This window comes from Megalopta genalis, chromosome 5, assembly GCF_051020955.1.
Source record: "Megalopta genalis isolate 19385.01 chromosome 5, iyMegGena1_principal, whole genome shotgun sequence".
Taxonomy (NCBI): Eukaryota; Metazoa; Arthropoda; class Insecta; order Hymenoptera; family Halictidae; genus Megalopta; species Megalopta genalis.
The window spans coordinates 17,714,169-17,740,974 of record NC_135017.1 but is presented as its reverse complement, the minus strand read 5'-3'; the positions used below and the strand labels follow the sequence as shown (position 1 = coordinate 17,740,974).

General features: G+C 37.0%; 6 protein-coding genes across 14 annotated transcripts; 2 read left to right on the top strand and 4 right to left on the bottom strand.

The window, feature by feature from the left end:
• Nucleotides 1-654: 654 nt before the first annotated feature.
• On the bottom strand, nucleotides 655-16,573 carry papi (tudor and KH domain containing protein papi). Of its 7 annotated transcripts, XM_033482509.2 has the most exons (13): nucleotides 15,914-16,573; nucleotides 15,637-15,797; nucleotides 15,420-15,557; nucleotides 13,833-13,943; nucleotides 13,358-13,763; nucleotides 13,062-13,277; nucleotides 12,817-12,992; nucleotides 12,519-12,742; nucleotides 5,009-5,189; nucleotides 4,654-4,905; nucleotides 4,335-4,567; nucleotides 2,829-2,965; nucleotides 655-966 (listed from the first exon to the last, which is right to left on the bottom strand). In XM_033482509.2, the coding sequence occupies exons 4-13, from the start codon at nucleotides 13,926-13,928 to the stop codon at nucleotides 806-808; spliced, it is 2,082 nt and encodes a 693-aa protein (XP_033338400.2). In that variant the 5' UTR covers nucleotides 13,929-13,943; nucleotides 15,420-15,557; nucleotides 15,637-15,797; nucleotides 15,914-16,573; the 3' UTR covers nucleotides 655-805. The 7 variants fall into 7 exon arrangements, 6 of the variants coding, with proteins under 6 accessions (XP_033338400.2, XP_076378654.1, XP_033338404.2 ...); XM_076522539.1 differs by having other exon boundaries at nucleotides 15,420-15,797; XM_033482513.2 differs by lacking the exon at nucleotides 13,833-13,943 and having other exon boundaries at nucleotides 15,914-16,571.
• On the top strand, nucleotides 6,037-12,412 carry LOC117227357 (protein roadkill). 2 transcript variants are annotated; one of them, XM_033482515.2, is made up of 6 exons: nucleotides 6,037-6,371; nucleotides 9,995-10,202; nucleotides 10,654-10,952; nucleotides 11,103-11,327; nucleotides 11,832-11,979; nucleotides 12,045-12,412. In XM_033482515.2, the coding sequence occupies exons 2-6, from the start codon at nucleotides 10,025-10,027 to the stop codon at nucleotides 12,311-12,313; spliced, it is 1,119 nt and encodes a 372-aa protein (XP_033338406.1). In that variant the 5' UTR covers nucleotides 6,037-6,371; nucleotides 9,995-10,024; the 3' UTR covers nucleotides 12,314-12,412. The 2 variants fall into 2 exon arrangements, with proteins under 2 accessions (XP_033338406.1, XP_076378655.1); XM_076522540.1 differs by lacking the exon at nucleotides 6,037-6,371 and adding an exon at nucleotides 7,219-9,391.
• LOC117227358 (glyoxylate reductase/hydroxypyruvate reductase) lies at nucleotides 14,551-19,535 on the top strand. 2 transcript variants are annotated; one of them, XM_076522541.1, is made up of 7 exons: nucleotides 14,551-14,978; nucleotides 16,573-16,686; nucleotides 17,268-17,395; nucleotides 17,564-17,753; nucleotides 17,837-18,003; nucleotides 18,085-18,375; nucleotides 18,627-19,535. In XM_076522541.1, the coding sequence occupies exons 1-7, from the start codon at nucleotides 14,971-14,973 to the stop codon at nucleotides 18,740-18,742; spliced, it is 1,014 nt and encodes a 337-aa protein (XP_076378656.1). In that variant the 5' UTR covers nucleotides 14,551-14,970; the 3' UTR covers nucleotides 18,743-19,535. The 2 variants fall into 2 exon arrangements, with proteins under 2 accessions (XP_076378656.1, XP_076378657.1); XM_076522542.1 differs by lacking the exon at nucleotides 16,573-16,686 and having other exon boundaries at nucleotides 14,554-14,978.
• Lamtor3 (Late endosomal/lysosomal adaptor, MAPK and MTOR activator 3) lies at nucleotides 18,832-20,143 on the bottom strand. The gene is made up of 3 exons (XM_033482520.2): nucleotides 19,988-20,143; nucleotides 19,552-19,779; nucleotides 18,832-19,457 (listed from the first exon to the last, which is right to left on the bottom strand). Exons 1-3 carry the CDS (start codon nucleotides 19,994-19,996, stop codon nucleotides 19,320-19,322), a joined length of 375 nt encoding a protein of 124 aa, XP_033338411.1. The 5' UTR covers nucleotides 19,997-20,143; the 3' UTR covers nucleotides 18,832-19,319.
• An 88-nt stretch (nucleotides 20,144-20,231) lies between these two features.
• LOC117227360 (erlin-1) lies at nucleotides 20,232-22,292 on the bottom strand. The gene is made up of 5 exons (XM_033482517.2): nucleotides 22,116-22,292; nucleotides 21,724-21,843; nucleotides 21,460-21,649; nucleotides 21,113-21,371; nucleotides 20,232-21,030 (listed from the first exon to the last, which is right to left on the bottom strand). Exons 2-5 carry the CDS (start codon nucleotides 21,829-21,831, stop codon nucleotides 20,610-20,612), a joined length of 978 nt encoding a protein of 325 aa, XP_033338408.1. The 5' UTR covers nucleotides 21,832-21,843; nucleotides 22,116-22,292; the 3' UTR covers nucleotides 20,232-20,609.
• A 727-nt stretch (nucleotides 22,293-23,019) lies between these two features.
• Nucleotides 23,020-26,683, bottom strand: LOC117227464 (SET domain-containing protein SmydA-8). The gene is made up of 7 exons (XM_033482727.2): nucleotides 26,410-26,683; nucleotides 25,934-26,129; nucleotides 25,501-25,728; nucleotides 24,420-24,704; nucleotides 23,924-24,211; nucleotides 23,601-23,811; nucleotides 23,020-23,535 (listed from the first exon to the last, which is right to left on the bottom strand). The coding sequence occupies exons 1-7, from the start codon at nucleotides 26,496-26,498 to the stop codon at nucleotides 23,222-23,224; spliced, it is 1,611 nt and encodes a 536-aa protein (XP_033338618.2). The 5' UTR covers nucleotides 26,499-26,683; the 3' UTR covers nucleotides 23,020-23,221.
• Nucleotides 26,684-26,806: the final 123 nt, after the last annotated feature.

Below are 26,806 nucleotides of genomic sequence, written 5' to 3'. Positions count from 1 at the left end.
TATTTACTGTACACTGTTACTCGTATTTCCATAATCAGTGTTTTCGAAAGCAAAATCTCCGAGATAATTAATTAATCACGATTTAATTGCGCGTTGCACATTCGCGCGCGCACAAATGCATACGTTGTTCGGCGCGCATCGCGAGAAAGGTAAATATTTCAGGGGACTGCTAAGTTACACGCATTCGGTTAGATCTCTTTGGAATCATCTTCACGCTTTAGATTCAATTTCGCGCGCCGCGTCGACCGAGCATTAATTAGAAAATACGTTCCCTTTTCAATCATTTCCACGGACCGAAATGACGAGCATAAAAACCATCTACGATCCAAAACGAACACGACGGCGCGATAAACGTTATTATACAATTTTATTTCGATGTGATACAAACAGACGAATAAAACATGATTAAACAGAGAGCGACGGTGGTCCTAGATTAGTCCAGGGGACAAGTTTCCACGATCTTGTCATAGCCGGTTCGGTTCTCCAGGGAGGAAGAGGGATCACTGCCGCGACCATTACTTTCCTGCTGACATATTCATCGTCCGGGTTCGTCGCTCACGGAATATCCTTGTCAGCTGTATCGATCGCGGCGTACTCGAACGGAAATGCGAACGTGAACGTGAACGTGAACGTGAATATGAACGTGAACGTCTCTGGTAGCCTGGTCCGTCAATGGTGCGCCGGATAATCTGCGTACCAGCTGAAAGCTCCGTTCGATCCGGTGTACCCGCCGAAATCCACGTAATCCAGAATCGGATTAACGGACCTTTCGAAACGCGGGCCCTCCGGATCGTCCTGATGATGATTACTCGGAGCCGGGGCCGGTACGTAGCCGTCGGTATGCCGGGCGATCCTCGCCACGACCGGACTCAGCTCGATCACATCGATCCCGTCCACAGGTATAGCAATGTAACGACGGCCCGCCGAGGCTCCGTAGACGCCGCACAAAAGAATCAATGTTACAGTCTGAAATAGCGTGACAGCGAGATTTAACGCATCGTTGCCGGGGAAGTCAGGCATTCAAGGGAACGAGAAGCCCTTCCGCGCGCGCCGTGAATCGCTTCATTGACGTACACGAGCCGCGCCGTTTTATTCGGCAAATTATGCGACAAGCTGTTGAATGCTAACCCCTTCGATCGCACGACGAATTACAGAAAAATTCACCCTAATTTCCCTTCGGCTTGTCGACTAAAATAGACTGTTTGGCAAGTGGAGATACGATTACGGTAATTTCTCACCCTAATTCGCGCTCGGATCGCGCAGAAAAATGGACAATTTGCGCGCGATCCGAGCGCGAATTAGGGGAAATTACTGTCTTCGAGGCTTTATAATTGTTGGCGCCTCGTTTTTATAATTGTTGACGATCGTGAAGTATAAAAATTCGGTGATCGGATGGATACCTCCTCGAACGCGACGTCGCGCGGAATTGTGAAAAGCGTTCTTTTTTTTCTTTTTAAAGACTGTCAGGAGTTTCTCGCAGAGCTGTGCTCGAACGAGGCGTCATTGGTCGCACAGTTCACGGCACGTTGATCTTCTAAAAATAACTATTTTGTTATGGTGAATACTTTAAAGGCTGAACGTTCCCTTGACTGAGCAATCGAATGGGTAAAAGTTAACTCCCGAACGGAGAATGTTTCACTTTTACGCGGTCAAAAATCACGGGGAACGACGACTGATAAACGTTCTGTTCGCAACGGTTATGATCATTTCAATATGCGCGCGATTCTATATTTCTTGCGGAGAACGACCGTCTTTTCTTTTATTTAAACGAAAAGATACTTTGTAAATGTTACGAACTGTAACTTATTTCGATGAAATCTTCGAAGCGTGACACACGATCTGCTCACAAAAAACAAACTAGAACTTCTCTCACTTTTCTGACACGATATCAATCGAGTAAATTGTATTTGAAATATCAACAGTGACGTTAAATTTCCTTCGAAAATGGTTAAATTATCTAAGAAAATAAATTCCACTCGATTCTATGGATTCTTCGCCGCGTATTATATATATTTTAAAAAAGCTTTTGAAATTTTTAATCATTTATCGCCGCGTCGTTGGTAGCGGCGATAATAATGCGATCGCAGACTGTGATACGTCGAAAGAAGAAACAGAAAGATTCGATTTACCAAATTACTCATGATCGGAACGGTTGTTGCTGTCGTTCGTCGAGATATTCGTCGGACTGTTGAGCGTGAACGGCGTTTGCAACGTTTTATACGGTTTCGCTTGGCCATAGTTTTCTCGTCTTTTTCCGATCACCGAGCACCGGTTGGCTCCTAAACGACGGCAATCACTGACAGCACTCTCGGCACTTTTTTTCTACTTAGTAATTGCTTTATTCCAGACCGATTGTCTTATCGAGGATCGTCGCGACCGCAACGACTGTCGGCCGTTGCTTCTCATTCATTTCTCTGCTTGAGGCAAGGTTGAGTACTGTTTCATTAGTCCGGCTAAATCTCTGTCGTTCGAGTAAGTCCCTCGTGAAATTCCAGAGGCTCGCGGACCGACAAAAATGCGAAGGATTTTCCTATACACTGTCATCGTATGCTATAATATTCATACTATATTTCACAGCTCGATTTAGTCTGCTGAGAATCCAGAGAATGCATTCGATAACTATGCCTGCGCGGCAGACTTTCTGTCTGCTGCCCATTGCCTCACCTAATTCCTAAAGAAAACTGTCCCAATCGCCCGGTAGAATGGTCGCGGCGATATTATAAATAATAAAAAAAAGTCCTGCGCGAGCACGTTCCTCGGAGAATGTAAGATCGATGCCCCATTCGAAATCCATCGTTCGTCGAATGATCAAAATAATCTCTACTCACCGTACCAGCGAAGCAGCTTCCGGTACCGTTCCTTCCTCTTCCTCCGCGTCTGCGAAGGCTCTGCCCTCGGTTTTTTGCGGTCGCCCGAACGGTTCCGACTTTTACTCGTTGTCAAGAGGCTCCGAAAAACCGTTCGCCTGGTAGCGAGATGCCGTAATCCGAGAAAGCAGCAGGAGAGACGGATCAAGTGAAAGGAAATGATGATTTAGGTTTCCGTTAGAGGCCGGCGGGCCAATAGCCGAGAGAGTGAACAACTTCATTCCCACGAGTAAATATCGCAGAGTCTCCAGAGTATCCAGAAATACACAAATAATCAGATCTTCTACAGAAATGTTCGATTACGCGCTTTCTCTTCTCGATCTAACCAGGAGATGCGACATTGCGTCACAGTCAACTATACCAATTACGAGCGTTTGCCAAAGTAATCGTTATCGCTGGAAGTACTATTCAGCTAAAAAGCTACGAAAGCTGTGCTCGCTTTTCTCGTTCGCGAAGTAACAAATCGTTTGCCGGATTCGGGTAGCACAATAGCATCGTTTATTTTACAAAAATATACATCTGTAACGGTTACCTGTTCTAATAGCATAAAAGAGGCCCACGGGCGGTGATTGTTCTTATTCTGCTCTTAAGGAACACGGCAAGATGAATTGTTTTATTTAAGGCGATTTACTTAAGTGATCGCGAAGTACGGTCGTTTAAAATATACCCAGAACTTTTGTATACCATTTTACCAGAAACTTATCCTTGTATAGTTATATCCGAAAGCATGGGTTTTCACCGCTGAATTCTGCTTATATAAAGTCTTTAATAAATAAATATTCGAGTCCTATCGTCTTTACAAGCGCTATCAAATATTGGAATTATTGTTCATACGAAGCATTCGACGAAGAATTCGTCGGACAGTGACACCAGTGTTATGGGTGTTTACGTTATCCCGTTGGAACACTACTTACTAAAAATAAAAACAAAACAAAAAATGAATTAGCGAAATACTTCTAAATTGGAAGCAAGCATACCAAGAACTAAAATGAAAGACACTTTCTAAAATAGGTCATAAAATACTTGGAAGTACGTATTGGGAAGACCCTGATAAACAGTTGCTATATTATGCATTGATGTCTAGAAGATTTATAATACTTCTCAACAGTGGCGTATTGTTAAGCAGTATTTACGGCTTAACCGGAGATATGTATCATAAAAGAAACAAATAAAATTGAATATTTAAATGTAACAATGTGTACGGTGTGTATGTATATACATGGTATTTTCTTACAAATGGCATTAGTAGATAAGAGAATATTCCGTTTATAATATTAAAATAAAACAGTTGCAGAAGACTGTAAGACACGAAAGGTATTCGGAAACAAATACTGTAAAGATAGACTGTGTAAATGTAAGCTAAGGAACAATCCATAAGACAGAAATCTTGTAGACACCAGTAAAAACGTGTACTCTACTTTGATAGGGCCTCGGTAATTATAGTATGCTTGAAGAAAGTGAATTCACCCCAGTTCTAGGTCGTTCGAGTCGTCGGAGAAATCACTCTCGTATCCGGCAGGAGCGACTCGCACCACGATTTTCGTGTTCAAAGAAGTGTCAGATGGTATATTATACTGATTTCCGCCGCTTCCGTTTCGCAGGTGGTCGCCGCTGTCTTTTCTCTCGTTCTCAATGAAGCTGCCCGTTTCGATCTTCACCGGTGTAACGAGATCGATTTCCTCGACCTGATTTACGGGTCTCTGCAAGCAAAAAATTAAGAGGGTATAGCCGCTGAAAAATCGATTCGTATCGCATGTTTTCGTAGATCGCGAGAGAGGTTGCTTACCCTTGGCGTGGCCGTATTTATTTCCTCTATCGAGGAGGACCTATCGATGTCTACAGTCGCGTTCAGCGTCGACGACAGCATCTCGACGCTCGAATCCATTTTCTGCGAAGAATTTGCTGGGATTTTCGTCGAAGCTCGCTTCTCTACCGAAGCTGCGGACGAGGGGCGGGACGTGGATCGACTGGATAACAATAAAGGTTCTACCGCCTCCGCCAGGCCCTCGTTTATCAGTTCCAAAGCGACATTGATATCCTATCAACATTACAAGAGACATCGTCTTCGTTCGAGCAACAAGTAAATTGGTCGCGATGCTGTATGGACCGCTAAGTTTTGTTGTTGTTGTACAACGACATACCTTATCGTCGTCTTTATCGAAAAGATCGAGGCAGTAGACAGTCACTTCACGCTGAGATTCTCCATAGGTGCGAATCCGATCTTTGTACCCTTCAATTTTAGCCGTCAGAATTTTCCACTGTGCCAGCGAAGTAAGTTCAGCGAATCTCTCGCACGCTTGAACGCTCCAACAGCCCACCTCCCTGAAGCAAAACAAAATACGAGGAACTAATTAGAAATTTCCTTCGACTAGAAAAGCTTCTCGTTATAAAAGAGAGATCGAGTTTTCATGGTAAAGAAACGATTTTGGGTTACAAAAAGCTAAGGAAAACGTATGAATCAAAAAATGTATGGATTAGCATGATGTGCATAGCAATGTATCACAATGTGCTGGAATTCGTCCAAGACCGTCATTCTGTTACTTTATAAATAATGGTCTTCGCTGCGAGATATCGATTAATTTAATAAAACTATCTGTTCTTTGAAAGTTACGAAATAATTATCCAGATAATTTCCCGAAGTTACGGCCGCTAATAAATAATGAACGATCTCCGGCGCGATATATTTTTAATCCGGAAACATAAATCTTCGCGAAACGTTATCAAAAATGCCACGGAAATGTTCGGGTTCATTGTTGGCAGGAATAAAGCAACAAACTGCGAAATTGGCGGTGCGTGGCGTAATAAATTTGTTCATCAATTGGCAACAATAGGGGCGTATTATGATCCAACACGGTTCGCTATAGCTGTTCAAGAGTGTGACAACAAAATTTCTGGCATGCGGTTGATCATGATCGCTCGACTTCGAATAACGCGATGCACTTTGCAGAAATGATTTTTTTTTTCCCCTCCCTCGCGAATATTCCAGAGAAGCTGCGATATCGCCTATCGCTAAAACACGAAAGCCAACAATTATTCATGCTTGCAAATGGAAATACCCCGGTAAGCACTTTGGGGACGTCTTGTTCCATTTATAAACGGTGCAGCACAAGTGTACACGTGCGAGGAGACGATGCAGGCGATGCCCGTAGACCCTCGTTTAGCAAACCGACGGTCTCAGTCGTTCCTTAGTTCTCGTGCCGAACAATATAACAGACAAATCCCGCAGGGAACAACATTGACATTGTCGAAGTAACCAGTCCTACGAGTCGATCATTGACACGAGAGTATCGTTTCTCTCGTTTAACGCGAAGCGAAGAAAGCCGAGTTCATTGTCGCATCCACCTATCGAGACGAAAAAGTGATCTAAATTCGGAATTAAAAGGAACTCGCGTATAAAGGCAAGAGCTACGAGAGTGCCGAGATTATTTTATTACGCGGGTGACACCGTGCGATAATTCTCTAACGAAAGAGCCACTTGCTTTCTTCGGTCGGCGATACTTTTCCGTAAGTACCCGAGTACTCATTTATTTCGCGGCAATCGTTTGATACGCGAACGTGTAACTGTGTGTCAAGTGGGGTTGTCGGTGTCAAAAGAGAAAGCACTGACCTGTACACCGTTACGCGATTGCGTGAATTAATTAAAAAACAAGAAAAAGAAACGAGGTCTTCAAAGGATTGAATTATTGGAAAGTTTCCAGAAGGTCGAAACCACGTTGGCAGTATTCTCTGCGGGGATGAATATTGTCATTTTACTTTGAGACACGGTGTGCGAGATGGTATTCCAATATTTAAGCAATTGGCATATCTAACGAGCAATTAGGTCCAATAAAATTAGGTCTCTCAACGATTATTGATAAGGTCGGCAAACTGACGATAGGTTTAATGGGTTTTAAGCTTGCATTAAGGCGCGCAAGGGACACGCGTTACTTGCAACGAAACTATATAACACGAGGTGTATGTACTTGGAGTTTCATATTATGTTCGCGTTATCACATTACTTAATATTTCAAATCCTAAAAGTGCACTGTTTTTAAACGAACGAGAAAAATGATCGCTTTTGCACCAAGCTCGATGTCGTTCGTTTCAATACGATGAAAAATTCAATGTTACGTTCGCGAAGTTCTTTCGCGAGCCTCGAAATTCACATCAAAGTTACACCGAAGTTTACACCTTCGAGCAAAATTACGTAGTTTTGAACCATTTCCAAGAATGCGTTTGTTTCCTCAATATATATATATATATTTGGCGAAAAACCACCGGGTTGTCTGTCACTTTCAAGAGATGTTGGTTACAGTTAGAAATTAGAAGGAAGTATCTTCGATCTGGTACGTATACATAGATTTCTGAAAACGGAAAGTGTCCAACAGTTCGCTCGAATAGTATGCAAGTAGCTTGGCAGACAGTCACGCGACAAAATGCCTCGTGTCATAATCTGGAGCCACCTTAAAGTTTTGTTGACATCTAAATTCCTTTCTAGAGATCAAACATTTTATGCATAGAAACCGATTATTATCAATTTAATGTGTTCGCGACTGTTTCGGAATTACGTTGAACTAGATATTAACCCTTTGCACTCGAATGGCGACTCTGAGACGCCAATACATATTGGTATACTATTTTTCAAAATCATTCTAAGAGCATCAGACTCGTTTATATTTAAAAAAAAAGCTATTAGAATTGCATTGTACTTGCCAATAGACTCAATTTCATATGCATAAATTGCAATAAATTATATAAAATAGAAATACTGTAGATCAGAGATCATGTTTTAGATTTCGAATTCAATTAGCTTCGACTGCAAAGGGTTAAAAGAACATTTTTTTACTCCTGTAGAAATAAAAAAGATAAATGTACGTACATATCTTCGAAAAATTAGCAGAATCTAAAGTGATTTTTCTATACGTAATATATTTTCGATTTCAAAAGATTGTTACAACGAAGGAAGCCGTCGTAACTGCGTTTTAATAATATTAATATTATTCATAGGTTTTTAATGGTCCCTGCGTCGATAATAGAAATAATTCTCGAGATCGTCGGCCGTCTCCAATTAAGGGCCGTTTAACGCGATTACCCAATTTGCCGGCGCTCTTTTAAATTGCCGGTACGCGGATCTTAACGTCGCCAACAAGTTTCATAAATTCATTTATGCCTGATGAAACTTCGTACCGCGCTCCTTTAGATCCGCAATTCCGATCGATCGAATAATTATATTAACTGGTCGCAATTCAGCGTAGATTGAATCGAGATAATCGCGCGGCAACCATTCAGGAAACCCAAGCAATTAGGGAGCCCAACTGTTTCTAGTTCATCGTCGCTGCGAACCCCATTCGGAATTATATATGATTAATTAAAGTCTTTCGACGCCTTCGTTTTATCGCAAATGCATAAAACGTCTAACGAGTGTGTAAAACGCATAAAAAATTCCCCACAACATCAAAACCGGATAGTTGAGCCATAGTGGCTGTTAGTGTAATTCTTTTGCGTTCGAAAGATTCTAACAACATTCGGTTCGTTCGAACATATCGCGACGAAGACGGATGTCAAAAGTCGGTGAAAAAGAAAAACGATCGACGCGGCACTAAACGTGTTAAAATGTTTCACGTGCGTGCAGTCAAACAGCAGCCACGCACGCGAAATTCGCAGATTCGAGCGTAACGGGATGTGTACAAAGGAAATATTGTTTTGAAGTGGTCTGCGGGTTTCTGGCAACGAGGTACTTCTCGGGATATGCCCTCGAAAGCCGCCGTGTCGCGTGTAACCGACAACCGTAGTAGGCTTCGCGGTAATTCCAATTCGAAAACCATCATGTGTGCATTACTTGCACCGGCGATTAGCTGTTTCACGGCACGCGATGCGAGAAGTCCCGGCATTCGGTCGGATTGATTATATTCGCATTCGACTGCTACCTGCCGAGAAATCTATTAGGGCCAAGCCGTGTAATTGCATTTTATGCACACTTGCGCCGCGACTTTTTACGAAACGCGGACCAAAGAGGTCTACCTAAAACAAATGTATCAATTAATAAACAACTGCCCGGAGGGTGTCGTTTCCGAGAGTCGTTACACACGTGAGCTCCAACCCCTTCGGTCCGTTCGTGTAAAAAACAGTTCTAGCATGTTACAGAAAAAAACTTCGAGCCGATATATTCCCCCCTTGAAGTTATTTTCAAATTTGAGAACATTATTCATAACTTAGCCAGTTATATTGCCGGGCGTAGTATATTTTTAATGCGTTCAGCGTCGCACCTGTATACGTTTTTAACAAGCATAATGTCGCAGAGGACTGTGTTATCGATAACAACAGCTAGTTGTTACTCTTGCGGGATTTTTATGAATTTTTCTCGTTCGTTGTTTAAGATCGTCGCGTGCAAGCCACGCGTTAATTTCAAATTGTTCCACGGGATCCGCCATCGTTTTATGAAATCGTTAGCACGGTCTAACGCATTCATTCTAATCGCGCTGACAAAAGTCGCGGCGAAGTGAAATGTGATTTTCTGGAACGCCGAGAATTCTTGTTAAATAAAGGTAAATTGAGAATGAAGATTGGCATCACGCCATACATAGAACTGTTCCTTGCCGTTGAACTTGCACCTCGTAAAGCTCCCCCGACGACGGTGCATGCTAATGTCTGGGAGTTTAATAGCGGCGAAACATTTTGCGCACTTTCGCCAAAGCTTTATCGTGACTGCACACAGCGATTATACTGCGCCATGGAAGTTACTTTTGTTTCGCGACCGCTAAATTGGCAGAAAATCGAAAGTAGGAATTATGAAACTCAAGGAACAAGCCGAACAAGACGTTACACTGATTTCTACGAGATTTGAATCATTGCGGCGGAGATGCGATTCTTCGACAATATTTATGACGATCCTAAGCGAACCCCAAACAGCCTTTGAACGATCAAAATTATTTTTGAAATTATCGGAACGAAAGGAAACCTCAGAAAAAATATGTTAACTGCAATAGTCACTTGAGAAGTTCTAACGTCATCTTATGGTTAGAAGAAGCTACGAAAACATTCAAAATTTCTATTAAGTGAACACTCTCGAAAGCTGTTTAAGTAATGGATTAGAAAACAATTCGTTTGAACGTGCTGGTTTTAAACGTGAATTTCCTTGTTTACGATAGGTCTATTTGTTGATATAAGATTGTTATAAAATGGAACTACTTGTGCCAACTGTGTCCGACGTGATCTTTAAGTATACATGGCCAATTCCACGTTACAAGAAATCTATTTCGAAGAAAACCTTCATCGACAGCCCTTCGTTTAACACAAATGTGAATGATATTCAGTGTTCCTGGAATTTATCCATCAGATTCTGGAAGGATCCGGACGGTAAGAGAAATATAATATTATAATGTGAACATATATAAAAATGTATTCTGGAGTTCGCTAAAGCGAGATAAGGTAAAAGAAAAAGAGAATAAGTCACGATTTTTATAAACATCGTGACCTAGATTAAAATAATAAATATAAAATCAATAAGGATGACCCTGCTGGTGTGACCTGTAGTGCACGTTACGTTAATTCTTAATATTACCATTTTAAAGGCACATCCAATAATTAAAAGATCTCCATACTTTTCTCGACGTTTCGTATTTTAGCAATATAGTTTTACAAAACGATATGTGAATTAATTGCCAGACAAATATTTGAAAGATAATGTGTTGCTTCTAAGTAAATACCATAAAAATCTAGGAACACTTAAGGGTATTAATACTATTTGCTTGTACTAACTAAGTTGCCAGTACCAATTAAACAGAGGAATTAAACTGTTTCACAACAGGTAAAAGAATAAAGAATCCTGTAGTCCTATGTTTGAATATGCTAACCTGTAGTATAAATGAAGTAGAACAAGCGAAGATACGATTTCAATTTGGAATCTTCAATGCTGACTTAAAGAATTGGGAGTACTGCCATGTCAGCAGAACTGTACTAGAGTTAAAATCGTGCACTGACATTATTTCTCTGGGATACAGAGATTTGTCTATAGTCGATAGACATTTGAACAAAAACGGCGAAGCTCTGGTGATGGTCAAGATACAGATAATCCAGTGCGAAAGCGAAAAGTACAGTCTGTCACAGGTAAATGTTCCTAATAAATATTTTTAAAACAACACTATCAAAATTGTTTCTGTTTAAAATACTTTAGTAGCGTTTCAATAATCAATAGATGAATCTTGTAAATTTTAACGCATTAAATACAAATATGAAGCCCATGTTTACATTTTATAGGATATGGCCAGATTATTGAGGCATCCACATGGTGCTGATACTAAATTAATTTGTGGAGGTTTGAGCAGCACAGAAATTCCAGTCCACAGTAACATAATAGCTGCACGAAGCAGTGTTTTAGCTGAAATGATTTCATTATTAGGCGAACCACAAGTAAAGGAGAATTCAAATCTGAATACAGCGGAAGATAAAATTTTGAATTCACAAGATCCAACAGAAGAAAAGGTGATCAAGAGAAAGAATATATGTAGTGTTGATTTTGATTGTCCACTGATTAAAAATATGACCAGACTAAAAATCAATTAAAATGTTGTAAATGCTAAACAAGTATTATTGACAAATAATTAACTAACTGATGAAGTAATAATATAGTATTGATAACAAGTGATGTTTATAAAATCATTAATATGAATATATGCATTTCATTTTATTTTGCTACACTTATAAAGCAAACAATATTAGTTTATGTATTCAATAAATTTGTTGCACTCAAACTGCAGATACTCACGCTTGTATAAAATTAATTAACGTGATGTTCAATAGCTTAACGTAATTTATTTATGTTGAACTAGCGTAATAAACGTAAAATTACTAATTTTACGTAATTTTTTTTATGAATGTTGTTATTTTATTACTTTATGGGTGAGTATTCTCTTACTAAGATTTATTTTCGGGCATACAAATATGCAAAAATTATGGAGATATTAAAACTTTTATAAATATTTGTAGGAGCAATATAAATTTGTCCTAGAACTATTAGATTTGTGTAAAGACGTTACAGAAGAACTATTGCGATATATATATACTGATCACGTTGATAACTTAGATAATTTAGCTCCTCAACTTTTGTCTCTAGCAGAGCGTTTCTCTCTACAAGGTATGTTGTAAAATATAATTAATAATTAAATATGTTATAAGTTTACACATGTAAATATTTCACAGGATTGAAAGAACTCTGTGAAAGGAATCTCATTGAATCGATAAATCCAGAAAACATTGCAAGCAGACTACTAGTTGCTGATGAATTTCGATGCGGTGCCCTTAAAAGAGCAAGCTTAACATATTGTGAAGAAAATATAACTATACTTAATAAAAGTTTAGCATGGAAAATGATGGAACATGTAAACCCAGAACTGTTCAATGAAGTATGCGAAGCTAGTATAGGAAGTTCAAGATCAAGTAATATGGATGACAGTGAATTAAGCAATTAACATTATAAATGCTACAAATACCTGTAAATAATTCTTCACGATTTTATATTTTTAGAAGAAAAGTATATATATTGTGAAAATACATATTTTGATAAATGATTTGAATTTTGATTGCTTTTATCAACTTTCATTTTACGAACGCATATAAAAACAACTGTAAATATAGTTAAAGAAAAATTATATTATATGAAATATTAAAACTTACCTCGGTTTAACATTATTCAAACAGCATTCCATTGCTTGCGAGGCCAAACTTAGAAAGTCTAGTCGAATATCTAATATGAATTCAAACTGAACCACATCGAGATCTCCATAATCCATAAAAAATACTTCACACTCATTATCTTCAGGTGAAACTGATATAATGTGAGCTCTATACCATTTTTCATCATAATTGAATTTTGCTACACATACTTGTCCGGGTGTTATCTGAAGCAAAATAATATAATTTTTCATTTATACTGTTTTTTATTTTTAACTAATGATTGAATGTATATACTTACATCTTTTAGTTTATGTAACTCACGATTTTGTTCTTCATTGTAATAAGCAGTCATGTCAGACACTAATTTGTCTAAAGCTGTAGTTCCCCGACCAACAATTTGAACCCAGAATTTGTTAGGACTTTCCATTGCAGATACATATACTTCCATTATACCATCAGTACCTGAAATCGAACCTTTTATATTATTAACAGTTAGGTATCAAATGTTAAAGTTATTAATTATAAATTTTTTTTAACACAAACCTTGTAATGACAAGGATTCATTGGATTGTGAATGTTTAATCGTTTGAGTGGGCAACTTTACTGCAGAAGAAGATTCCAATTTTCCAAATAACTCCTTCTTTGCAACTTCTTCATCTTTACTTTCTTCTTTAAATTTTTTAACTATCTCCTCAATTTGTAATAAAGCAGCAGCAATTTGTTCAGCAGTTCCTTTTATTATAATCCTCCTTTCAGCATCTAAAAGTTGCTAGTATCAGTTATTATCATTTTACGAAAGTAAACTCACAAACAAATGATACTTCATGAAAGTAACATACTTTGTAGATAAGAAACACAGCTTTCAATTATGATTTTTGCACCCGTAATGGTTTGAATTTTTTGTATAGTTTCTCCATTTCTTCCTATTATCTTTGAACATGCTTTATTTGGTACAAATATTTCATATATTTCAATAATAGGTTGATTGTCAATTATCGACTTTATCATTTCTTGAGCCAATTGCGTGTTTTCATAAAGGCCTCTTATAAGGCAAATACGATTTGGAGATTCAAGATCATCTTCCTTAAAATATATTCGTGTTCCTGTTTTCTTTTCCACTTCTTTTATTACGCATCCACCTCTTCCAATAACAGCAGGTACAACATTTCTAGGTACTTTATATTCCACTGCTACTCTTTTTGAAAAAGCTACATCGTTTCTTCTGGCAGCCGAATCTTCCTCGTCCTGTTCAATCAGATAAATGATGAAATTATAATATTGGTTTGCATAAAAGAAAAAAATTTGTAACCATACCTTTTTGTATAACAAGTATATCACAGCAATGCTAACACTTGTTAGAGAAATGCCAAGTAAAATTGGTAGCGTGAAATGCGATGACGACCACTTCATTTTCTGTATTAATGTCTAAATTGAGATATTTATTTTGTACTTCCTACTCAAACGCACTTTAATCTCTACTTAAATGTACACAGAACATGCTTTCGAGTTGTTATGATTGGAATGTTCCATAACCTCATATAATGTCTTCTATAAACCGGTTATATATATATATATACTGTAGCATATGAAAAACACGATCAAACGTTTTCAGAAACTTAAATAAACTTTTAAGAATGTTTCTAACTAATTTTATATAAATATTCCGTCGATTTGCAAATATTATATATATTTAAGTCCAGACCAGAATTTGTACTTTTGAAACCATATTTTTACCAACTGTATAACTGCAAATCTGTTACAATATGGTTGTAAATGAACAATCTAACTTTACATAATACACAGGAATTACTAGCGAAGGATAACTATTGATTAAATACATAAATGTAGCTAAATAACATATAATATCAAATAATATATACGAAACACAAATGTAAACTATGACATTACATATCTTTATTTATGTTGGTAGTACTCTAAAAGAGATCTAACGTCATAGCCAGTGTTTTCTTTTGCCGGTGTCATAGGGGAGAATCCCTCGTGTCCGCACTTCCCCCTGACTAGTGAACAAACTGAAGTGGAGTGATAGAGGGGATTGTCGATCTTCGATTTCCCCAACTGTGATGCGCCTGCGCAGACACGACCGCGCACTAGGCATCATAGCAAGATGGCGCAATCGTGCATAAGTCAGCTTTTTGTTACACGGTTCATTCCCTCCACTTCGGTAGTCGTTTTTAGTAGGAGTGGGTGATTTGGTGATGACTTCGAGGAGCGTGGGGACGCGAGGGATGCCCCTACGAAGCCGGACAAATGGAAACACTGGCTTGAATGCCGTAAATATGGCGAAAGCAGCAAGAATCATTCGTTACGGTGCCCTAGTGCGCATAGTGTCGGCGCAAGCGCATCGCAGTTGGGGAAACCGACAATCCCCACCATTACTCCCCTTCAGTTTGCCGACTATCCAGGGGCTAGAGCGGATGCGAGGGACGCCCCTATGCTAAGGTTAGGATATGACGGCTAATTCAAATGACTTTGTTTACACTACCGATTAAGTATCATGTAGTAGTGAGCGTTTTTTTTCAGAATTGCGTAGATAAAATAATCGATTTTAGAAGTAAAAGTTTATCCAACATATACCGCTAAGAAATGAATAAAATACCAACGGTAATATAATTTTGAAATCTGCCGAGCTTCTACATTTTCAACTTTTACTTAGTATTGTAAAACAACGAACAGTTAAGTAACAATATTTGTTGGCTTTTATTCATTTAATGTGACATTAATAATAGGGTTTCATGTTTTCTTCCACGAACGTGAGAATTAAGTATTATTTTCTGCAACGTAACACTTGATAAGAAAATGTGGTTTACATATACAACAATTACATACATATAACAGGATATTGTGGTTACCGTTGAAAAAAAAAATTATTCGATACTTTACCTTTCTTGTTATTGACAATTTAATCTTGAACGTTCTCGTTCTCGTTCTTAGAACTTATTTTCTCGTTTCGTATAAATTTATAAAATTTTCTTGCGAATAAACATTAAAAAATCGTATGCGATGTAACGTTAAAATGTACTGCAATTTTTCGTGAAAACAATACATAGTAAGTAAGACCATGTGTAACGAGAATACAAATATGTAATACATTACATACATGTAGTTTTTACACTGATCTGCTGCAAACTATTATGCTCTTTCTCAGTTATTATGTTTCCCTAGTCCGTAAAGACGCCATTTTCTACGAATGATGGACAAGCTTCACGCAAGCTTATCAGTTATGAATTAGACATTCAGAGTTGATTCTGCAAATAATTTCTGTAAGAAAAAGTTACAAAAATGAAGCTATCAGAAGTTTCAGTTTTCACATAATTTGCATAAAAGTACATACATACATGTATGTATATGCAATCGATCACGAAAAATTTACGTACCTTACAAATATCGAATGAAAGAAGAGCAAGAACTGTGAATATTTTACACACATTCGTATATTTCTTATTAACTTTAGAACAAAAATAAATGCCACACGTGAAATTTCAAGCACAGAGATGCATTGCAAGGATGCATTAAATACTTATTAATTTGCTTTACGAATGAAACATGTGGAAAGAAAACTAATTACACGACACTGTAGAGCATAGCTCCGACCTAAGGATGGCATTGGTAAACTTTACAAATTCCGTTTGCTTTTCAAAGTAGCATACAAAAAATAACGACTTCGCAAGGTGCGTGATGGCGACAGTGGTGCTCAACGGAGGCGCGATGATCATTTTTCGGTCGATCGGTACGGTAGAACTATGCTATTATGCGAGCATCTTTTACTATTGTATTCTTTGAGAATAATATTACGTATCCTGTTTTATGATATTTAGGAAAGAAACTTTAATTTCTTTGAAGATTCTGGGGAAAAAGTTGTTCCTTCCTGAGAAACTATTTTCGATTCCAAGGATTTTTCTATTTACCTTTTTTGTCGGGCGTGACCACACCGTGTTTATAACTTTCAAGTGTCATTATCTTCGGAATGAGTCAAGCGTGCGCCACATATCTGATATCGTTGTTATGTAATGCGGTAAATTTCACGCATATATAGGTACCTAACTGTTACGAGAGGTTTTGTAATGTGCAAAAGAGCCGCGATGAAACCACATGTACTGGTGACAAGTAACACTGTGCCATCAGAAGGCATTGACTTGCTTCGCACAAAGTAAGCACAGTGTCATATAGTACAATAAAACTTTTACAATTTTCTCTGGTTATATAAATAACGAATATATTAGGTCTACCGGAAAGTTCTGTCCGTTTGAGAAATGAAAGGAAAAATAATAGATTTCTCATAAATTTAGTAATATTTATTGTACAATATAATTTCCGTTCGTTACTTATGTCCTCTTGCCAGCGTGATGGCAATTTGTGAGCAACATTTTTCAAAAATATATGTCTCAAATGAATATGTGCATATCTATTGAAATTTGCAATGACATTTGCAGACAGAACTTTCCGGTAGACCTAATAGAATAATAATTCTTTATTTTCGGCCTCGAGACCTCATATAGTACAATGAAACTTTTATATTTTCTCTCGTGATATAAATAACGAATATAGAATAATAACTCTTTATTTTCGGCCTGAGAAAACGCAATAAATATAAAAGAAATTGTATACTTGTTATTTCGTCGTCGTGAGTTCGCGCGGATTATGTAATTCTTGTTTGAAATCCGTCGAAGATATTTCATTTTTTAATTAACAATATTAATAGACGTCTAAGCGCGTTTCCTGTTTGTTTAGATGCGACGTTACGATAATCCAATCTGCGAATACCACGCGCGAAGATGTGCTACAAGCACTTCCAGGCCACGATGCGGTTCTGATCGCTGAGCACTTTAACGTGAACAGTGAATTTCTTAATATTGCAGGTATAGATGAAAACAATAGTAATTTTTCAACGAGACTTTATTGATTATGATAGCAATAACCGTTTATGTATAAAAGGAAAGTAAAATCTCGAAAATTGAAGTTGATTCAAGAATTATTTTGAATTTCTATGAAAAATGTGAAAAAAAAAGAAATTAATTGATAAATAGGGTCCGCGTTGAAAGTCGTTTCTACAATCTCTGCTGGTTACGATCATTTGGACGTTCCTGAAATTAAGCGAAGAGGGATCAAAGTAGGAAACACGCCTGAGGTTTTGTCTGCCGCGGTCGCCGAAATTGCAGTATTGTTACTTTTGAACGCGGCGAGGCGTACCCACGAGGGCCGCCTAAAGCTCGAACGGTAATTAACAATGAATGCGTACAATCGAATATCTGTAGTTCGCGTCACTTGAATATTTGTATGGAAAACGATGATTAAATTAGGGGAGAGGCAGGGAAATCTAATCTTCAATGGTTGCTTGGCCAAGATTTACAAGGATCAACGGTTGGTATTGTTGGATTGGGTAATATCGGACAAGCTATTGTTAAAAGACTGAAAGGATTTGATGTGGGCCGTTTCATTTATACGGGTCATTCCCGTAAGAAAGCAGGTATTTATCAGATTGTCAAGGATATGTTCATCACACTTGACAAAGCGACGTGACAAACATATTGTTTCTTATTTTATATAGGTGACGAGCTAGGGGCTCATTTTGTGTCGCTCGATGAACTGCTCGAGCAAAGTGACTTCGTTGTCGTCGCCGTGCCATTGACTAACGAAACGTTAGGATTATTTAATGCCAATACTTTCGGCAAAATGAAGAAGACCGCCGTATTCGTGAACGTTGGACGTGGCAAAGTCGTAAATACTGATGCATTAGTGGCGGCGCTTCGCAATCAAACGATCTTCGCGGCTGGTCTTGACGTTACAGATCCTGAACCACTGCCTCCTGATCATGAACTTCTTAAACTACCAAATGCTGGTTGGTATTACTATACGCAATAAACAATATGGAAAGATTTTATAGAACGCTTCTGCAAAGATCACAAATAAATAATTCCTTCTAAGTAATATTATAAATATATTATAATATTATATTGTGTGACAGAAATTATAATTTACAATTCTAAAGATTTACATATTACTTATGTATTTATTCACTATTCATAGAAATGTATAGCAAAATATGTATACATACAAATATATATATATAAATATATATGTATATTGCAGTGATCATACCTCATTTGGGCAGTGCTACTAAGAAGACTCGACGTGATATGTCAATTACTGCGGCACAAAATATTCTCAATGGATTAGAGGGTAAGCCATTGGTGTACGAATTGTAACTTGCATTCTTTTTCACGTCTGGAGAACAAAAATGTATTGCGCAATTTAATATTATTGTTCAATTTTCAATAATATAATGACAATGATGTATTTTAATATTAATTTTTACATATATTTCATAGTATATACAATTATAAAATTTGAAGAATTTATTCTTAGGTATATATATATGTATACTATGTAGTATATATATATAAATTAAGATATGCATATTGCAAATATCAAAATGCCACAGATATACAGTAAAAATTATATTCTATTTATCGTAAAATTTTGTAATGCCTACCCCTTCGATCGCTAACTTCTCATGTAAAATTTATAATAATTTTGTTTCTTTTAACCCCTTGCACCGCTAAGACCGGATGTATTGCCAACATTGGAATCGACCACCAATGTATAAGTTTATCGTTCGGAGTGCAAAGGGTTAAATAGATAATTTCAGAAAAGAATAGAAATTCAAATTTCTTTTTATATAAGAAAATTGATATATAGCAACATTGTTCTTGTCACAAATGTTTACCACATTTAACAGCAAACTTTTAGTATTCATCACCCATAATGCACAACAGGTAACCATCAAGCCTCTACTACTGCATTTTTTAAATTACTTAGAATTGGATCAATTTTATTTTCCAAAGATAATATATGACCTGTGTTACAATTATGACTAGCAATGAAACTAACGACTAATGGTAACTTGTTCATTTGAACCACCTGAAAATTAAATAAATCATGTCATGTAAATTATTCCTAGTTTCGTATTAAGATAGAAAAATAAAATTTTGCAAGAGACTCTAAACTTTATTACCTGATAACTACTATACATGCATATAATAGTTTTATTCTTTCCAAGTCCTAATTTACTCCCTTGATCGGTCGCCATCCCAAACGTTGACAAAAAGCTTGCTCTCATAGCCATTTCAGGTGCTTGCTTATCGGCTACAGATACAACGGGTACTCCATCTCTATCTGTTATCAATATACTATGAAGTCCTTCTATACTGCTTAAAAGGCCATAAAGAAACTTTTTTAGTTCCTGGAATAATAATGAAGAAAGACATCAGTTGCAGTAACAAATAATAATACAACTGATTTTCTATTTTATTTCATAAGAAGCATAATTTTGCGTATACGAAGACAACTACGATTGTTTTAAAAACTGTTTGAATTATATACACATAACCTTAAAATATATAAACTACGAAACATTTAAGAAGTTGAGTACATATAATTGTAGAACTTACCGCTGTCATCCTTTAGCTTTAGTGGTAGAAAAGATTAATGTAACCACTTAGAAATGTATAAGTATTTCATAGATCTCAAACATCAACAATAACGTGTTACTTTCGAGTTTTCAGACAACAGTTTTGTCAGACTGTCATATGGTTCGTCTAAACTGCGCACGCACCGTGCTTTAAAAACCTTTGAAGTTCGTATGAATCACGAATCAATAATTTTAAAAAATATATTTGATGAAATAAACGAAACTAATGTACAAACTTAAATTTATTTCGACATTTTTTATCTTTTTTTACAGTATTATTTAATTTAATCTATTTTATAAGAAAACAAAGTACATGAAACGTTAAATACTGTGTTGAAAGTTTTTTTTTATTTATTATTATATTGTTAGACAATATTTTTATTAGAAACTTTTCATTAACTTGTTGAAATAGAAAAAGTAGAAATAAATAATAGTACATGAATTGTAGTCGATTCTTCAAGAAAAAATGAATAAAAATTGAATCTTTCTAGTGAAATTAGATTAACACTGCATTTCTAACATTAATGAATAGTTATGACTTAGTTATCAAGACTTCATAATTTATCATTAGGAATAATAAAGATAAACGTTTAATTCTACAATTACGATTCCGTCGTATCTAGATTAGAAGTAACTACTGGATCATTTAAACCTTTTTCATAGACAAACATCTTTGGCGGATCTTGAACAAAATAAAGTTTTGCATTCTGTGCTAATGCTTCGTATTTCTTTAAATCTAAATACTCTGAAGTGAGAAGAAACTTATTTGCTTCAGCCTGCATTTTTATTTTATAATGTTCCGCATCGGTAAGGCTCTTTTCTTTGGCCAGATGTATTGCATTTTCAATTTCAACTACTCGTCGAAGCGATTCTTTTTCCATGATGTTTTGATTATACCGAATTTTGGAAACTTGGGCCTGCTTTTCAGCTTCAATAAGAGCTTTCTTTCTGTCAGTTTCTGCATCTTTTTCTACTACTTTCTGATGTTGGGTAGCTATCAGTAATTTAGTTTTTTCACCCTCCCTAAAAAAATTCACGCATAAGCAGTATTATAATTAATATCTTATTCTTAAGTGCAATTATTAAATTATGTTTTTACACTTACATTAATTCATAATTTTTTCTAATGGTTTCCGGAATTTTAGGCTTTGTAACTCTAACAGCATGAATACTTAAGCCAGGTGCTAAATCATTTAAATCTTTCTGCAGCGCAGTTTTTAAATTTTCATCTATCTGATCGAATAAATCTATATATACTTCGTGTAACGTATGCACAGAACAAAATTGGTTTAATTCATGATGAATCTTGTTAAATATTAATGTTTGATCATAATCAGCCGTAAAATTCCTCACAATATTATAAACTATACGAATAAAAATGTTTATTAATGCATGGAATATTTGATAAATTGGCTTCAGTGATTTGTAGTGTACATTTTATAGAACTCTTACCACTGTTTGCATCTAATATGTTCACAACTTCAATACGGTCAAAATAAATCATCACGCCGCCACTAGTACCGCATGGTACATTTTTTACCTCATCTGTTTGCAGTGTAACTTGAACCGAACGGAATTTGGTTAATAAAGGAATCATCATATGAAATCCTGGATAACTGACTTGAGGCAATAGTGCACCTCCCTATAAAATGATAGTTATTATATGTACATAGGAATTATAAACCATCATTATACGTTTAAAAATATGAAACCTACCCTAAAATATACGCCAACATGGCCTTCGTCGATACGATGCAACGAGGTATTAAATACAATTGCTAGGCAGATGACAAAACATAAACCAATAATATTTGGCTTAAACATATTGATTATATCCTGAAATGCATAGAAATAATTTAAATATTATTTTATCCTATTTTAATAGTTTTGACTTTCTACATTTTGCAGCTATTATGTATGTATGTATGAGGTACATATTATTATGTACCTCAATCGGCATTTTTTGATATACAATAAATTAAAATATATGAAATAATTATAATATTCGAGACATTATAGCACTTATTTTTATATTCTACGTCCACGTAATAATTTTAAATTGTAAAAGGTTATGTTACAAAAGAATTATAGAACAATTAAAATACTACCTGTGTTCACGAAATATGTATTATATAATTAACTACTGATGGATTTGTAAATCGTTATCACCAAAAAAATCAAATAATCCTAACTTCATATTTTTAAAGTATTCTGTTTATATTTGCAGCTGTGACATAGTAACATAGTGACTTCTACTAATGCATGAATTGTAACTGATACTCATTTTAAACGCATAACTTAGTAAAGATAAGCAAATTGTTAAGAATCATAAATATTTATTTCTTGAAAAAGCCTAATGTATTATTATTGACAGAGCTGTAAGATTACATGGTTTAGTAAAATAATCGCTTTTTACAAGCATTTACATAAGTATATTTTACAAGAATTCGAAGTAATAAGAATAAATCATAAATAACGTTAATGTAGGGGTTAAACAAATCTTTTGAGGGTACAGCAAGGTTTGGCAGACTTTTCTGCACTTATATCATACGAAAAAGTTTATTTATTGTTATAGATATCGAAAATAAATTATAATTGCCGCAGTTCTCATAAGACACAATGTAAAATCCGGCACGGATTATCCACTTCTAAATACATATATAAAAGTAGCGCCATTTGATGCAAGTGGCGCCTCTTCTGGGAAAAAACTGAAGCTCTTTCCGACGTCCGCACAGCGCCAATTAGTCCGGTGGCAAAACGCTGAAACTGTTTGGCTAACAGTTTGAGCGTTTTGCCACCGGACTAATTGGCGCTGTACGAACCTCGAAAGGAGCTTCAGAAATTTGCCACGGGCGGCGCCACTCGTCTCAAATGGCGCTACTTTTAAATATGTATTTTGACCGGAATAACAATAAATCCATTGTTTTGCATTGTACAGACGCAGGAGAGTTTTCCAACCATTTCTACGATGCTTAGAAGGTTTGTTTAACAATAATCCGTAACTGCAATATATATTATATATAAGATGGTTGTAAGAGTTATATTTTTAAAATAATAGACCACAAAAATAACCTCGTTCATTTTTCACAAACATTCGACAACTATATATGACGAAATCGCTTATATTAATGTACATTTAGAAATCATTGTGTTCGAAGAAGCGCAAAATACTATACATATTACGACTTCCATCAAACAGTCCGTCGTCGAACGTTCATTTGTTCGTAGACGCTTTGTTCCTGGATGATTTCCTCTTGGCGTTCGCGCACGACGTGTTTTCGACCGTGGTGATCGTCTTAACGTCTGCTATATTTTGATTCAGCGCTTTCAATTCCTGCAAAGCTCGTTTAGCCAGCTTGCCCTCCGGTGTCTCGATCGGTTCTAAAAGAAGCATTCTAAGCGATCTCTTCAAGAGACTTCCAGCTTCCTCGAGCCGCGAGGATAACTCTGCCAAAGAGATCTCGCGCGCGGCATACGCGCGGTTAGCCAACAGCACCAACGGCAAATGCATCTCGTACAACATTATACCTGAAAATTTGGAAACAAATTCTGAAGCAGAGCGTGACGCTGCAGAAAATGGAACGGTCGCGTACCCTTTAACCGAGATATCCCGGGCTCGACGATCTCCAACACGTCGCAAACTTCTTTGCACGTGTCCACCATTCTCTGCATACATTTCTTGGGCGGATTCGGCGTTGCCATCTCTTTCCTGTACGCCGCCAATAATTTCTGCTTCAAGGACAGCATCAAGAAATGATTCGGGTGAAATGATCGGTTCAGTTTGCTCGTCAGCGTCTCCAAACCCTTCGAAATAATATTATAATTATAATTTAATTTATAAAAAATATTATAATTAAAATTAATATTATAATTATTATATTTACGTTTCTAGGTCAAGAAAAGGGACACAACGTACTTTGATGTCGCTGTCATCCGTGTCTTCGATCAACGTTCTGCTAACGTTTAGAGTGGCTCGGACGAGACGTCCTCCGATGCTTTTTCTGCATTTGTCGCATTGCCATCTCATGGTTTTCTCGTACGGATTTACTGCCAGCGGATTTTCGATTCCCAAGTAACCTTGTCTACAACCTGGGCACAAGATACTGCTCATGTACGACCCCATTTCGTAAGGATCTTTGCACAACGAGCACTCGCACTCAAAATACTTGCCGCCTCGCAAATGTTCCCTTCTGCCCGACGTTCCCTAAAAATGAGAAAATTCACGCTTTATCCGTAATACATAGTATCGATAAAATCGTGAAGTATTCGTTCACGATTTATATTTTTATATATTTATATTTATATAATATTATTATAATATATATATAATATTATTATAACATATATATAATATTATATATTTATATTTTTATATTTTAAATGGAAAAGAAATCAGTTGGCATTCGACGAACCAGAAGGGACGATGTGTAATTGAAAAATATGGTGTCGCCGCGCTGTATCGGCAGGCTGGCGTACACGGTCAGGTGAAAATTATCATCCACAGTGAGGTGGGTATTTCCTCTGCAGTCGTGCGCCATTAAGGAGGCTTCCGTATATAAACCTCGTAAAAAGAGGCCGTCCACTCCTCCCGGAGATCGGAGCTCGAACACATTTACGTCTAAAATGCCGCACACTTGTTGTAAAAGTTCTGAGGTAGACGCGTCATGATCAGGAATTAAATTTAGCGCCCTGATGACCTATTATCATACGGTTTTTATTGTTGGAAAAATCGTCACATTATTATTTCGACTTATTGTCGGCGATTAGTACGTTCGTAACGTTTCGACGAGAACGAGAATCTCGTTACATTTATATTTAACTTATTGAACTTTTTTTCTTTCTTTTGTTAATGTCATTGAACTGTTTAACAGTTGCAAAATGTATTGTCCTTCGAACGAGCTTCGGAGAAGTCGCTCCTCGAAAATGAGAAACGCGGGCGAACCCGGACGCGGAGTCGCGGAGCAGCTGGGAAGCTGGTGCAAAAACGCGGACCAACTTGGTGCGAAATCGAGCAGCTGGTGAGAGGCTGGCAAAGAAAACGCGGACGAAGTCGCTGCGCAATCGGAGAGCCGCTGTAAGGCCGACTAATGTAGGCACGGAGAAAAATTATGCCGAATCGCGCGAGTCGAGCTTGACAATATAGAATATAGAAATAGAAATATGATATAGAATTTATATTATATTCTATATATAATAATATATATTATATTATATTATATTATATTATCTATATATATATAGAATATAATATATATTCTATAGAAATATATATATATATATATATATATATATATATATATATATATATATATATATATATAGATAGATAGATAATATAATATAATTATATTATAATTATATTAATATATATATATATATAGAATATAGAAATTTGGACCTGAGACACCGACGGTGAACGGACACGTGGCGGAATTGCTGCAGCAGAAACGAAAGCGGCAACAAATGAACAGGCGATACGACGATTCTGCTTACGTTTATAACGTTCGATTCTCTGTCTCTCCATACCGGCGTGTCTCTTCTTTCGGCCGTATGGGCTTCCATGCATTCAACTTGCCTCCACGCTGCTGGATCTCTTTGTTTCAGAAGCCACAATCTCAACGGCAACAGAACACCGATGATCTCTTCGACGTTGTCCGGCGACAAATCCTTGTTATTTTTGAACATCTCGCATTCATCTTTAGTATGATACTCGGAGTCTTCCTGAAAACATAATTCGGAGACAGCGTTTTAGAAAATTTGCGCTTTTTTTAGAATTCAATATCTTGAAGGCGATGAAAAATCGCAATCGAATTGGTATTAGGTTTGCTTCGAAATAAAGCGAAACGATGGATTCGGTATGCTATACTATACTTCGCACGGCTTTCCAGTATATTTAGTCATGCCGAGCAGATCGTTCGTTAGTTACCTCGCAATTAGGGCCGCATAAAAGTGCAACGTTGCACTTGGGGCACAGGTGTTGCGACAGCTTCTTCGTTTTTGGTAGGAAACGCAAACAGCCGAAGCATACGTAATCTCTGCTGGAAATCGTTGGTCCCACGGCGACCGGCCTCTCTCGCAGTATTACCTCACCGGCGGTCAAGTCTTTTACGGATTGTAAATACCTGAAAAAGGTATCGTATTGTCGCTGGTTCGTTTGCTATAAACCGTCGAATATTAGTCGAAACATTATCGTTGATTCGTTTGTTGCAATTAAGTGCTGCGGTAACTGTTTGCAAAAATATTAGCTTAATCGTTGTTTCAAACAAAATGTCGCTTAGGTTTAAAGAGATAAAATAGTCAACGTTGCTCTATCGTAGACGCACGAAAAATTTGAATAGTCCACGTTTCGTTTGAAGTACGATTAAACTAATTAAAATGCAATTAAGCGCGCACGAGCGATACCTGCCGAGTTTCTCCGAGCGAGCAACATTGTATTTCGAAGAAACAGGCGTACAGTTTTTCGATCTTTCTACCAGCGCCATGCTCGACATCGCTGTCTTTAGTAATTACTCCTTCGATGTGCACCAATGTTCACGCAAGCTCGAAAAGTACCAAGGCTCCAGAGAGATGCGACGTATCGTGCATTTCCGACGGTTTCTGACTGACACAGATATACAGGAAGTTCGTGCCTCGGCCGTGTCTCGTTCTCTTTGGAACTTTCTTGATGCCTTGCATTATTATTAGAAGCCATCATGGCGCGCGGATGCCGAGCGATCGAAAACAAAACGATGCGTGCGCGGGTATCGAATTAGAAGACGCAGCGATTTGGAGCGATTGTCTAGGCGCGATAGCGTTACGT

Bases quoted from the DNA above. Each gene is read 5' to 3' on its own strand.
- LOC117227357 (XM_033482515.2), top strand. From the start codon at position 10,025: ATGGAACTACTTGTGCCAACTGTGTCCGACGTGATCTTTAAGTATACA. The intron at 11,328-11,831 runs GTGATCAAGAGA...AAATATTTGTAG, and splicing joins AAGATCCAACAGAAGAAAAG to GAGCAATATAAATTTGTCCT. The intron at 11,980-12,044 runs GTATGTTGTAAA...AATATTTCACAG, and splicing joins AGAGCGTTTCTCTCTACAAG to GATTGAAAGAACTCTGTGAA.
- LOC117227360 (XM_033482517.2), bottom strand. From the start codon at position 21,831: ATGTTTAAGCCAAATATTATTGGTTTATGTTTTGTCATCTGCCTAGCA. The intron at 21,372-21,459 runs GTAAGAGTTCTA...TTATTCGTATAG, and splicing joins CATATTAGATGCAAACAGTG to TTTATAATATTGTGAGGAAT. The intron at 21,031-21,112 runs GTAAGTGTAAAA...GAATTTTTTTAG, and splicing joins AGAAAAAATTATGAATTAAT to GGAGGGTGAAAAAACTAAAT.
- LOC117227464 (XM_033482727.2), bottom strand. From the start codon at position 26,498: ATGTCGAGCATGGCGCTGGTAGAAAGATCGAAAAACTGTACGCCTGTT. The intron at 26,130-26,409 runs GTATCGCTCGTG...TACCTTTTTCAG, and splicing joins CGCTCGGAGAAACTCGGCAG to GTATTTACAATCCGTAAAAG. The intron at 23,812-23,923 runs GTACGTTGTGTC...ATTATTTCGAAG, and splicing joins CGGATGACAGCGACATCAAA to GGTTTGGAGACGCTGACGAG.
- papi (XM_076522539.1), bottom strand. From the start codon at position 13,928: ATGAAGTGGTCGTCATCGCATTTCACGCTACCAATTTTACTTGGCATT. The intron at 4,906-5,008 runs GTATGTCGTTGT...TAATGTTGATAG, and splicing joins TCGATAAAGACGACGATAAG to GATATCAATGTCGCTTTGGA. The intron at 967-2,828 runs GTGAGTAGAGAT...ACGCTATTTCAG, and splicing joins GAAGCTGCTTCGCTGGTACG to ACTGTAACATTGATTCTTTT.
- Lamtor3 (XM_033482520.2), bottom strand. The intron at 19,458-19,551 runs GTAATAAAGTTT...TTTAATTTTCAG, and splicing joins GCATGTATAGTAGTTATCAG to GTGGTTCAAATGAACAAGTT.
- LOC117227358 (XM_076522541.1), top strand. The intron at 17,396-17,563 runs GTATAGATGAAA...ATTGATAAATAG, and splicing joins TGAATTTCTTAATATTGCAG to GGTCCGCGTTGAAAGTCGTT. The intron at 18,376-18,626 runs GTTGGTATTACT...TGTATATTGCAG, and splicing joins TCTTAAACTACCAAATGCTG to TGATCATACCTCATTTGGGC.